Here is a 12,841-nt window from a genome sequence, read left to right on the forward strand (position 1 = left end):
AAATGAGCCAGGTGTTGGCTTCATCTGAATCAGAGCAGATTGTGAACCTTAAGTTATTCTGGAGGATTCACTTTACAAAGGGCAGATGCACTTTTATCACAGCAACAGCCTACAGATTTATTTAAAACAGGATGATCCTTCTTCCCACCCACCCCCCAATATTCCTCAAAATTAAGCGTATTCCATTTGTTTTGAAGCAACTACAAAAACAACCATCATTAAGGTAATGAACTCAGAACATGAATAATATTTCTTTATTTACAAGTTAGAATCAACAGACAAAAGAAAATACAATCCAGGGGACCAATTGGGGAGATGACTGAAACCCCCAGGGGCCCCAAATGGAGCAGAAGGAAAAGGGAAAACTGAGTAGAAAAAAAAAGTCAACGTAAAAAAAGAGCTCCCCCTTCCTCCCTCCCCATGGAAACTGAGGGACCATGGCCCCACCCCTCTTCAGCCTTACCTAGCTTAAAATAAATTAGAACAAACAATCTCAAAACAGGGCCTTTCTAAGTGAGCAGGGCAGCTGTGGCCTCAGTAAGCCTGTATCCGGGCCTCTGCCCATTCCCACCCGATACCCCTGCCTGCCCCAGCCCTTTTGAATGGGGCTCTATGCCTACAGGGCACTCTCCGCGGGGCTGGGAGCTCAGTCCTCTTTTGTCCGTTTTCCCGTCCCCCCTTTAGTCTTTTCCCTGCATCCCCCCTGCAGAGCCAGCTCTCTCACGGAGGGGGGGGGGGTGAGATGAGAAGTGCCACACCACAGGAGGGAGCGGGCGGGGCAGGGCGGTCTAGGGGTCCCGTCCTGCGGAGCCTCCTGCCCCATCTGGCCTGGCCCTTTAGCCTGAGTCTGAATCACTGGTGTCTGAAGAGGAGGAAGATGAAGAGGAGGAGCTGGAATCCGAGCTGGAGCTGGAAGCGCTGAGGCGGGACACCGCTACCTGCTGTGCTGAGGATGTCTCTGTTTTCTCACTCGCTGAAGAACAGAGGTGAAGTTTAAAAATGTGTAAGCCTACATTCCACTTTTGAAGACCCAAGAGAGCAGGATATAATGAACTCACAGTGGCTTATGGGACACTCACCTTTCTTGGGGGGCTTTTTGGTAGAATTGAGCTGCCCACTAACATCTTGTAACCGCTTTTCTAGTTCCCGCTTCTTCTCCAAAGCCAGTTCCTCCTTTGTCTTTCCCACAGGCTTTTTAATAGCTAGAAAAGAAACAAACCAGGACTAACATAGCCAGGAGCACTCCGGTTTCCCTGTCCCCTGTTGTTGCCAAATGCCTTTCTTGAACTTAAGGAAGCAACTAATGCAACCCATCATCCCAGGAACTGATGATTCCAAGTGCATCAAGCATACCCCCCACCTCCTTCTCTAAATTGTCCTCAGAATCACACAAGAATTCGCTAAGTCAACTTGGGAATCTCGTTTCATACTCACTATACGGCTTCCGAGGTTTCTTTCGCAGGCAGGAAAGAACGTAACGTTCAAGCTCTCTAAGTGTGGACGGCTTGAGTGTTTCAAAATCAATCTCAATTTCTTCTGGGTTTGAGTCACGTAAAGAGGGCTCCCTGGCTTGGATTATGTGCACAACGCGACCCAGTTTCTCCCCGGGTAGCTTGTTGATGTCCAGGCTCAATTGCCGCTTCTCATCGTAACTCATGGGCCTGCTTTCTTCCTCTTCCTCTGAGTCGTAGCCAGCAGGCAGGGCAGGTGGGGCTGTCTTTGTGGCCTTTTTGGGAAGTCTGAGCAAAAGAAAATTATCACTTGGGGGAACACATTACCTCAACACATTCTCACTATTTAATCCAGTGATCTGGATTTCTTGCCTGAAGAACTGTTTCCATTAAGGCAAATGAGTGAGTCAGAGATGGGCTATAGCACAGACACTTGCGTGTTCCTCAGGGGAGCAGAGCTTCTTTACACAACAAATATTTTATATTAATCTCAGTTGGGCTTTGAGAAATAAATACAAGTACGTCAGCACAGGTCTATTTTTTTTTTGTACCTAAAGCACTAACCCATCCCCGACTACAGAAAAAAAGAATATACAAAAAAGTACAGACTCTGGCTTAGAGAGGGGTAGGGAGCAGCTGCAAAAGACCCTATATTCTTCAAGGTCTATTTCATCTGGACACTTGCCATAAAAAAGAAAAAACAAAACAAAACAAAACAAAACAAAACACCACCACTGTCCCCAGGTTTAGAGAAAACTGCAAGCAATGGGAGAAATCTCTGCCTCGTTCCCTGTTAGAACTCACTTGGTGGCCCCTCCTCCAGAAGGCCCAAAGCCAGGAGGACCCAGCGTAGCAGCGCCACTGCTCCCACCGCCACCCGCCTTCTTGGACTTCTTGGGCTGAGACGGGCGGGGTGCCCGAGGGCCTTTGTCATCTTCATCAGCCCCAGCTCGGCCTCGATGCTTCTCTGCCTTCCGTTTCTTCTTTTTCTCTTTTTTCTCTCTCTTTCGCTTGGGCTTGGATATTGGGCCTTGGGACAAGGCAGCCAGTTGTTCATGTACTGCTCTAAGCTTGAGAGAAAAGAGAAACAAATTGAAAAAAATACATAGATAAAGCAATGAAAAAAAAAAAATTAAGCCAAAGACAGCATGAACCTCACCCAGTAAACTCAACAGCGACAAAGTACCTGTTCCTGTAGTTCAGCCAAGCGATGAGCCCTTTCTTCCTCGGAGTCAGAGCTCTCACTTTCTTCTTCCTCCTCCTCCTCGTCCTCATCTTCCTCCTCCTCTTCCTCAGAAGAACTCTCACTGCTACTTTCCTCGCTGGAGGACTCTGAAGATGACTTGGCCAAGCCAGGGGGCAAAGCAGTAGACACTGGTAAAGGCCCTGGTTCCAGTGGTTCATCTGGCATTTTGGCATAACGGAACTCAAATACATCCTAGAAAGAGACAGCAGACTCAAAACCAGCCTAGTCGATATACCCTGATCATACCCAGCCATTTGGCAGTGCCAACATACAACTGCATAGATTGGGGAGCCTCATGTTCAGGCTATGCAGCACAGATGGCAAAATTCCTTCCCCCAACTTCATTTATTCTTCAAACTCCAACCTTGACACTCACCTGTAACTTTCGCGCCATGGCCACAACATCATGGTCTGGAGGATTATACTTATAGCAGTTGGAGAACATAAGCCGCACGTCAGCAGCAAACTCCTGTGCATCCCGGTAATCGCGATTCTCCATCTTCCGCTGCAGAAGGAGGCAGCATCAGAAGCTGCACAGGCAGGGAGACTCACCTTTCCCTGCCAGGCCCAGACACTGCCAAGAACAGCCCTCTAGACAGCACAGTGGGGGGTGGGATGTGCATGACGGGAAGGACCTATACACTGGCGCTCAAGTTTGAAGTCAAAGGAATTTGGGTGGGCTGAATAAATATCTATGTCTAGGGAAAAAAAAATCATTATTTCTAAGTGAAAAGTGGAGGTGTGTGTGGCCTCCAACTATTGGGCTACCCCTTTACTCCCCTACCCTAACGCAACACTTCCAGTAGATAGGACCTGAGTACAAGCAGTGATGCTCTGAACGTAAAACCCACCACACTGTTTCCAATTCCAGAAAATATGGACTCATTAAGAGTATGTGACCTTCTGCCTCACTATTTTGTAAAAGTAAAACGCCAAGATAGCTGCACGCCCATAAAAGGTGACTGTTTTATTGATCCTTAGGTTCCAATCACTGCCTGAGTATCCCATCTGCCCCATGCAGTGGGTACCTTGACAGTGCTGAGGTCCATGGGGTGCTTAATGATGTCATGGTAGTCATGCAGGCCAAGAGCAGAAGCGTCCACTGGTTTATAGAAAGGCCAGGCATAGGCAGCATGCTTCTTAGACAGTAACTCCTTCAAAATGCCATTGCAATGTTTTAACTGTTCCGACAGCTTTCCTTTCTTGGAGCTCTGGTGTTGTTGCTGAGAGTCAGGCAAGTCTTTGCGTGGGGGCTTGATAGGGCGGCCACTTTCTCTACGCACAGGGGGGAGCCGTGCTGCCTTAGGCTCCAGACCCCCTGGAGGGCTAGCTGGGGACCCAGGAGCCAAGATAGCTGTAGGTGTAGGGGTGGTAGTATCTGCTTTCCGCTTTACCCCCTTTTTCTGTGGAGAAAAGACAGGTGCCTTTTACTCTGGATTCACCCCATTTAAGACTTTTCCTTCCTCATTACCCCAAAGAAATCCACAGATGTATACCTTGGCAAGGGGCTGTGCTGGGGGAGCTGCAGAGACAGCAAGGAGTGGGGGTCCAGCGGAGTGCAAGGACTTGAGAAGAGGAGAAGAGATGACTGACGGGTGGGGAATGTTGAGGACAGTGGTAGGTATCTCAGGTGGTGGCGTATACAGGGCAGTGTGAGACACAGAAGAGACGGCAGGCACCTGGTGGGCACTGGTGATACTACCCTGGAGCGCTGGAGAGCAGAAAGAGTTTAGTCTGATTATCATTCCCATCTTTTGGTCTCTATTAGCAAAACTCCTTCTCTTCCTACCTGCCAATTTGGCCCCTTTCTTGTGGCTATTCTTAGGGATAGTAACCACAAGTTCTTGTTCTTCTTGTGGCATTGATGCCACTTTCTGCAGAAAGATCTTTTCCAGCGTTTGTGCCATCAGGACAATATCATCAGTGGGCTACAGGAAACACAAACAAAAAGTTCAAATGCTAAGGAGAGAGGTAAAACCATTTTCTCTGGGAAATACCTAACCCCAGGCATCATCACTACTCCCTTACACAACTCCATCAAAGTGCTAAAAATTACCTATACTGGGCCACTCATTTCCCTTTTATCTCTTCCAACTTTGCCCCTCAATATGCAACAAAGATAAAAAGTGAGAGATTCAGAGTTGATCAGTTCCTCTTCTATTCAAGTCTCCCGAGATTTCTGGGAAGTAAGGCCACTATTCACAAGACCATCAGCAGTGTTGTATTTAAACATCTCTTAATCCTGGATCTCTGGAGCCACATCACTGTTTGCAGTGGTATCTTTGCAAACAGACTTTCTAGATACCAAACTACTGAGAACACCTTCAGTAAAAGATTTAAACTTTACAATGATAAAGTAGTGTTAAGAAATGCACTCTCTCCCCAACTCTGCTGCTAAGTCACCTCAGTCGTGTCCTACTCTGTGTGACCCCACAGACGGCAGCCCACCAGGCTCCCCCGTCCCTGGGATTCTCCAGGCAAGAACACTGGAGTGGGTTGCCATTTCCTTCTCCAATGCGTGAAAGTGAAAGGTGAAAGTGAAGTCGCTCAGTCGTGTCCGACCCTCAGCGACCCCATGGACAGCAGCATTCCAGGCTCCTCCGTCCATGGGATTTTCCAAGCAAGAGTACTGGAGTGGGGTGTCATTGCCTTCTCCGCTCTCCCTAACTAATAACACACAAAAACTCACCTTGTTGTAGATGTAGCAGTTGGTGAACATGGTGTTGAAATCCTGCATACACTCTGAGGCAGCCCAATAGTAGTTGTTTTCGAGTCTCCTCTTGATAGTACCCATATCCATAGGCTGCTTTATAATTTTGTGATAATCCTAAAGAAAGAAGTGGTAGGTCAGACCACAGAAAGAAATATGCCTGTTCTCAGGCAAACTACCAACCCCAACACACACACACACACACCCAAGTCTGTCAGGAGAGTACATAGTCTCCTCAACTGCGGCCCCAATTAAAACTATGGGATAGGGATAAAAAAATGGGAACAGGACTCTGATCACCCATAAGGAGACCCCTATCGCCTTGCTCTAACCACCCATCTCCCACCCACTCTGGAAAAGTTTCCCATCCTGTGACATTACCTCTGGGGCTGGCTATCCATGGGCTGCATGAGGGAAAGGAAGAAGCTAAGAATTTTGGCCACCGTGGTCCTCTCCCAACCTGGGGTGGGAATCTGTAAAATGGAGCCAGGGCACAAAAGTTAAGGAAGGACAAATGGAGGGCACAAGGAGAGACCCTAGATAGCAAGCGGTTGGATCAATCACAAAGGACCAAAAATCTAGAAATCTGGTGGCTATCTGCCCTACAGGGTAGAAATGGGAACTCCCTAGGGGCCGCAGCACCTACCTACACTAGGCAGCCCACCTCCATGCACACGCATTCTTTTTCATTTCCATACCTCCCCACTCCAACCTCTCTACTCACCGGCAGACCCAGTTTGACGGCATCCACAGGTTGCCGGAAGGGCCATGCAAACTGATGTTTCCATAGAGCCTTCATCACCACCTTGTGCAGATATTGCAACTGGTTGGTAACCCGTCCTGGCTTTTTGGGATTGGACACCTCGGGAGGTGGTGGGTTGGCAGGGGTTAGTTGCAAAGCCGGCACTGAAGCCATTGTGGGGCTCTCGAATCCCTCATACAATAGAGACGGCTTTCGAATCCTTTTCCCAGGCGCTGCTGCTTCTGGGCCCAGGCCCAGTAACCCTGCATTCCCCTCCCCAGGGAGCCTGTGAAGATAGGAAACAAAATCAGATGTGGTAATCTGGTGGAATTTAATAGAATTCCACAATTTACAGATTTGCACTCAGCACATCTAGGCTTGGAATCAAGTGAAAACAGTGGTAAAGATTATGAAAACGAATCCAGTATCCAAACAATCCGTGGAGCTTTTTTCTTGTACCTCTTATCGCCTTTTCTATACCCAAAGAAGCCCTATCTTCTGAGTTCTTAAAATCTGATAGGCTTCTTTCACCTGTTTTAAAGTGAAAAAGAAGCCCAAGTAGCTTCTCATAGGGCCCAGCCATTTAAGAATCACAGCCTTACGGGGACAGAACTTAAGCAAAATGGGTGGAGCCAAGGAACTCAAGCCCCAAGCTTCCTCCTCACTAGGGGCTTGGTGGTTGCCATGGTGGTTGAGCCTGAGGGGAACGGATGAAAAGAAACAAAACAGAAAATATCATAAATCGCTGATGAGACAGACACCTAAGAATCCACCTGTGCAGAAGGGATCAGCATTCTCCACAAAGCTCGGAATAGTTAACTCCAAACAACGGGCAAGCAATCTAACGGATCCATACCAAAAAAAAAAAAAAAAAAAAAAGAACCAGACAAGGAGTATTTATCAGACTTCACAGCCTGGAAGACCTCAAGCTACCAGCCTCCAGGAATTAACTATTCGCAAATTCAGTCTCCTCCGTCGAAGGGACTCAAAAAATAGAGCTGTCCGAACAGTCAAGGTCAGCAAATTCCCCCATAAAAGTGATACAGACCTCCCCCTACCCAACCTCTGCCAAAAGCTGCGATGCCATTAACAGGTTCCACTGTAGCATCACCTTTAGAGATCAAAGGCCAACAGTGCATCAAGTTTACGTTCTCTGGGGCTCCTCAAGACCAGGTGTTACCCAAGGCCCAAGATCTCATTGTTTACATCCCAGAGCTTAGCTCCACCTTTCTACCCTGAAGGAAACTCTCAATGCTACCTCATATACACACACGTACGCGACAAGAAATTCAATCTTCTGCAACACAACACACTCCTCTCAACACAAAACCAAACCACTCACCGAAAATCAAGAATTTAAAGACCTATCCCCGACATTAGGAACCCGGAGTAAGAGTGGGCCTTGTACCCTACTCAGGGAATCCCCGTTTCCAGTCCCCGAAGCTCTATCACCATGGCAACCCTGTAAAGCACAAGATGTGGCCACGAACCCCCGCCCCAGAAGGCCTGACAAACGGTCGCTTAGACACCAGACCCACTACCCTCAGGACCTGCAGCCCCATCCAAGTCCTCCCCCGTTGCATATTCCGCCGCCACCTCGCTCTGCCCGACTCAGCTAAGATCTGACCACAGCGGAAAAGTAACATGTAAATTGACTACCTCGGCTCCCTCCATACGTAGGATCTGCGGCCGCTACCACGGCCCCCAAACCGCCGCTCACCCCTCTCCGCGAGCCTCGACAGCCAACAGTTGCGCCACGAAACAGCAACGCGCCCGAGTCGGTTCCGCACTCCCTCCGAACCCGGCACTTCACACCCGCGCGCCGCAGCCCCCCAACGCCCCCTTCCCACACGCGGCTCGCCGGGACGTACTTGTTGTGGGGAGTCACGTTTTGCAGCATCTTGACCACGGGGAACCGGCGCTGCCCTCAGCCGCGGAAAGTCCGGGTGGCCTCGGTTCCCCTTACCTCCCGGTCCAGCATAACCCGGGAAGTGGGGGGAGGGCGGGGGCCGCTGCCCTCGGCCCTCCAGGCGACAACCCACCCCGCCGGGCTGGCACGAAAGCAATCTCCTGCGCTGTCCCTCGGAGAACTCCCAGCAGCTTGGCGCGCTCCGCAGGAGGCGGACAGCGAGAAAATGGCGGCTGCCTCAGCAGAGGCGGGCGAGCGAAAGGGGACGGGCTCTTCAAACCCCAGGACGGCCCCCGATCCCAGACACCGTCGCCAATACTGCCCGCCGTTGGTCTGCAAGGATCCCCTCTTCCTGCCAGGACCGTCCGGGGCGGACGAGGTCCCGTTTCGATCTCGGATGGAGGCGGATGAACACGAAAAATGGTTTAGGGAGCCGCCGCCTCCATCTTTGAAATCCTCTTGAGGGCGGAGTAGAGGGGGTGGACAGACTCCGAGAACTGGGCGGGGCCCGAAAAAGGGGAGCTTCGGGGGCTTCTATGGGGTCTGTACTGTCCGCCGGGGCCGGTCATAGGCCGAGACGAAGGCCATTTCCAAGCGGATGGACGTGGATTGTAATGGCGGCCCCAGACGACTCGAAGGCTCTGTGTAGATACGCAGAATCCTCCAGCTCGTTCTAGAGGCTGCTCCACTCCAGCGCGAAATGGCGCCTCCGAGCCCCGCGCCAGCCCTTTATATATAGGCAAGGGGGAGGAGCCTCGCCGCTCATGCGCGCCACCGTGCTCGCGATTTCCCCCACCCCCTTCGCGCGCGCTCGCTCGCTCACGCGCCTGAAGAAGCCGAGTCGAAGGGGGAGGAACACCTCTCCGCGGGAGCGTTTTCTATTGGTCAGCGGGAGCGATGACGTCATAAACCTCATTTCCAAAGCGTCAGTCACCAGGCAGAAGAGTGCCGCATAGACCCCCAGGGAAGCGGCAACCCGCCACATCTCTGAGCCAATTGGCTGCGCTGTGGTTCGGCAGCTCCAGGGAAAGAGGGAGGTTGGCAGGGGTGCAGCACCCTCTCCCTGCCTCCCCTTCCAACAAAGTCTTTCCAGCCGTCCAAGCCCAGTGCGACTGGCGACTGCCAAGCTTGGGCAGGTCGTGCCATTCGTAGCTCCTCCATTGGCCAGGCCAGCAGGATTGGAGGGGGCCGCGTGGGCGTAGCCAGGCTCGGCCCGCCGGGGTGTGGCTACAGGACTCCAGCGGTGGTTGTTCTCGGGATTGAGGCGGCCGCCGCAGTGAAGAACCTGAAATGAGGAAGAAGACGCCATCTTAGAAGCCGCGGCCTGCCACTCTGGCACACGGCCGAGGGCTCCTAAACACAGCGAGGAAGGAACCTAACGTTCCCGTGCTTCGCAATCAAAAGTGCAGAATTACCAGAGCCTTCAAATCCTCCTCTTCCTTCCCCAGGCCAAGCAGTCGAAATAAAAAACGCGCCCCAGAATCTACCCTGTGAACTCAAAGGCTTCTCTCCAAGGCAACTAAACAGACCACGTTCTAAATACTTGCATCCCAAGCACCTCTTCAATCCCTCCCTCTGATACCTTCAGTTACCAATACAAATATCTACCTGGTCGACAAAACCTCGGCAACCCTTGAGTGGGAGCAAAATCTCCAACAAAAGCACCCGTATACCCTGTAAAATGAAACCCACCTCCTCCCCAAACTTCCCTCCGGTGTCTGGCTCAGAGCGGAAAAAACAAGGCCTTCGAGGGGCGAATCAGGGTGCGCACCCTCCCCCTCCTGGCGAGCTCAGACCTCTCCCCACGCTGCCCGCCCTTCCCCCCTCTCCGAAGGCGGGCCCGCACCCTCTCTTAGGGTCCTCGCGTCGGGGGGGCGGAAGGGCTCCCCCATCCCCCCCACGAGGGTCCGGAGTACTCCCCACGGAGCGGCTGGTCTATCGGTCAGCGCCAGGGAGGAGGGCGAGCGGAGGCGGCGGCGGCTGCGGCTCCGACTAGCCCTCCCCCTCCTCCTCTCCCCTCCCCCCTCCCCCCGGGCCGTCCGCCTCCGAGGAGGGGCAGGAGCCATTTTGGGAGCTCAATTTCGCCCCCTCCCCCCAGCCCACTCAATCTTTCCCACCACCTAGTAACCCGAATAAGATTACAGACTACGTGTGAATAGAGTCGCAGCGCAAGGTTAGGATCGCTAAAGCCATCGCTTGGACTTCCCCGGTCCCCTTCAAAGAGAGGGAAAGAATTTCCCCCGCCCAGCCTTTAGTTGGGGGCCCTCCCCCCCTTGTCCCCTTTTCTGGCTACCAAGTAAGAAAACAGTCTATGCGTATCTGAATAAGGAAATTAATCACGAAAGCCAACGAATATAAGATCCGGCCACCCCCCCCCCCCCCCCCCCCACCGCAGGGCTTCGTGAGGGCGTAAGTCCTCGAACTGTTACCCTCTTTCCTTCGTAGCAGCCCTGGAGCCTTAACCTCGGTTACTGCGTCTAAAATGGCCGTCAACCTTTCGTCTTCTCGACCACCAGACTCGGGCAAACCCTGCGGGGGTGGGGGGGAAGCACGCACAGGGACGGCAGTCTCTCCTCTCCTCCCCCCCTCCGATCAGGCCTCGGCCTCAAAAGTACAAGCGGGCCCGCCCGGGCGGCTGCAGCAAGAAGAGCAATGACACAGCAACTTTCGCAGAGGCCTTCTCCCCTCCCCCTCCCCCTAGTGGCCCAGCCTCCCCAATCTGCCCTTCTTCCACAAGGGGCCTTGCAAGTCTGCACAGAGGCCTATCTGAGGGCCGGTCTGGGAAGAAAAAGTTAAGAGGTCGAGAGACCACAGGGCCTTATTAGAAAGTAGAAGGGCAGCCAGACATTCTGGCGTATTTCCCTGCATTCCGGAAAATCACTGTTCTCCTCTGCCTCCCAATCGTCCCTTCCCCCAAATGAGTCACACGGGAGGCTACTGGTACTCAGTAATTTGGAAAAGTAACTCTTCCCTCCTTTCCGCTCCCTCCTCCGCAATACACAAGGAGAGACTGTTCAGGAATGGGGGAGGGGATGAAGAAGGCAAAAGACACCACCCAGGAGAAAACTGAAACTTTGGGAGCTGTGAAATCATTCCAGGTTCCGAGACTCACTCTCCTGTGTCTCAAGCCACGATTTTCAACCTCTCTCGAGACCCCCGTTGGGCCTGGTTCCTGATCCAAAGAAGACCCCAAGCTTCTAGCCTGCAAACTCTACCCAGCTGGTGATAGACACATGCTCAGCTAAGACCCCTCCGGGGCAACAAGGTTTATTCAGAAGGCTCCGCAGGCCAGGTCCACGTGAATGCACACAAATTCGATAACCCACTCGAAGCGTAACCTCCACCATGCCATGTGATGACTGCCAGGTTCCTACCGCTGACACAACAGCAGCACAGAAATGCTCCTTCTACAGCCTCTGGGGAGAAAGGGAGTGGGCGCCTAGGAACAATCTCAGTTCACAGCCTGGGTTGCCAACTCTCAGCATTCCCCTCTAGAAGTAGGAACTATAGTCACCACTCCCACTCCTCAGCCCACTAGGTCACCCCACCCTCAGGCCGCCAAAAGGATCCCTTCTCACCTGGCTCCAGGCTCCTGTACCCCCAAGGGACGAATGGAATCGGGGGGGGTCATACCGCCCCCAAGCCCCTTTGCCCTCCAATTGGTAAGAAAACAGAGGTTGGCCATTCCCCTCCCCCACCCGAGGGGCCCTCGCCTGTCGCCCCCTCCCCGCTCCCACTGGCTGTAAACTGTTTGAAGGACAAGTGCTCCCACCTCAGGGTTCTTCTCTGCACCCCAAGAATCTCCTTCTCGGACTCCCCACCATTGGTTAGACATTTAAATGACAACATGCCCGCCCGGCAAGGGCCCCTTCTCACCTGGATCCCGGAACCTTCCAGGGGGGCTCCACTGTTCCCCTTGGCTTGGTGCGGGGGGAGGATGTAATCCGGGGTGTCACCCCCCCCCGGAAACTGAGGTTGCGTTGGGGGAGGGGGCGTAGCCCCCAGCCCCTCCCTTCCCGGCCGAGCTGGGGGGTGGGGAGAGCATCGGGACCGCGCGGCCACGTCAGCGTCACCCAGATTGGCTGATCTGGGTCACGTGCCACGGGGGCCGATTTTTCCGAAGGTTCCCGGGGGTCGCGCAAGGGGCCAAGGGGGCCGCATGGCCCAGGCCTTTCTCTACACACCCAAAGCACCCTAACGCCGCTGCTTCTCCACATCCTCGGCTGCCTATCCCGCTGTCCTCGACCCTATCCCCCCCACTAGTAGCGCCGTACGGGTTCAGCATGGCTGCCGCAGCCCGGGAACGTGCACTGCGCAGGCGCAAGGGTGCGACCGGCTTGGGGGAGGGGAAAGGAGAGTGGGAGGCCGCGGGGAGGGCGGCAGTGCGCAGGCGTGAGCCGTGGCCCCCGCGGCTGGGCTCGGAGCGCGCGCAGTAGGTGGGGCGGAAGCGGGCGCGGCGCGCGCCCTCCCGCCTCAGCAGCCCCTCCCCCACGCAGGCGGCCTCGCGTGGCGTCCTGAGGTGGCCCAACTCGGTTCCTTTTCCGCAGGTGTGAGGGGTGGCTTGGGACGCCCGGGCCCGGAGTCCAGCGGGAGCGCGCGCTGCTGAGCTGTTGTCAGTGGAGGAGGATGGGGCCTGGACCTGGAGTTGTGAGGGTTTGCAGGGTGGGGTCCCTCCGCGGTGCAGTGTGGTTCCACAGCGGGAGTGTTGGCACCACCCTCGTCGTGCCTGCGGCGGGGAGCGGAGGTGTGGGCGGTTGACGTGGGCATTGTGTTCGGCCTCTTT

At 53.6% G+C, this 12,841-nt stretch overlaps 1 protein-coding gene across 7 annotated transcripts; it reads right to left on the reverse strand.

The window, feature by feature from the left end:
• Positions 1-232: 232 nt before the first annotated feature.
• BRD2 (bromodomain containing 2) lies at positions 233-12,126 on the reverse strand. Of its 7 annotated transcripts, none has more exons than XM_044931657.2 (13): positions 11,935-12,126; positions 8,021-9,343; positions 6,132-6,435; positions 5,387-5,524; positions 4,487-4,625; positions 4,194-4,408; positions 3,726-4,100; positions 3,074-3,202; positions 2,638-2,889; positions 2,256-2,521; positions 1,435-1,739; positions 1,080-1,202; positions 233-973 (listed from the first exon to the last, which is right to left on the reverse strand). In XM_044931657.2, the coding sequence occupies exons 2-13, from the start codon at positions 8,047-8,049 to the stop codon at positions 837-839; spliced, it is 2,412 nt and encodes an 803-aa protein (XP_044787592.1). In that variant the 5' UTR covers positions 8,050-9,343; positions 11,935-12,126; the 3' UTR covers positions 233-836. The 7 variants fall into 7 exon arrangements, with proteins under 7 accessions (XP_044787592.1, XP_025127707.1, XP_025127705.1 ...); XM_025271922.3 differs by lacking the exon at positions 11,935-12,126 and adding an exon at positions 10,488-10,672 and having other exon boundaries at positions 8,024-9,343; XM_025271920.3 differs by lacking the exon at positions 11,935-12,126 and adding an exon at positions 10,488-10,671.
• Between the last annotated feature and the right edge of the window lie 715 nt (positions 12,127-12,841).

This window comes from Bubalus bubalis, chromosome 2, assembly GCF_019923935.1.
Source record: "Bubalus bubalis isolate 160015118507 breed Murrah chromosome 2, NDDB_SH_1, whole genome shotgun sequence".
NCBI classification, from domain to species: Eukaryota; Metazoa; Chordata; class Mammalia; order Artiodactyla; family Bovidae; genus Bubalus; species Bubalus bubalis.

Bases quoted from the DNA above. Each gene is read 5' to 3' on its own strand.
- BRD2 (XM_044931657.2), bottom strand. From the start codon at position 8,049: ATGCTGCAAAACGTGACTCCCCACAACAA. The intron at 6,436-8,020 runs GTACGTCCCGGC...CTATCTTCACAG, and splicing joins AACGTGACTCCCCACAACAA to GCTCCCTGGGGAGGGGAATG. The intron at 4,409-4,486 runs GTAGGAAGAGAA...TCTGCTCTCCAG, and splicing joins GAAAGGGGCCAAATTGGCAG to CGCTCCAGGGTAGTATCACC.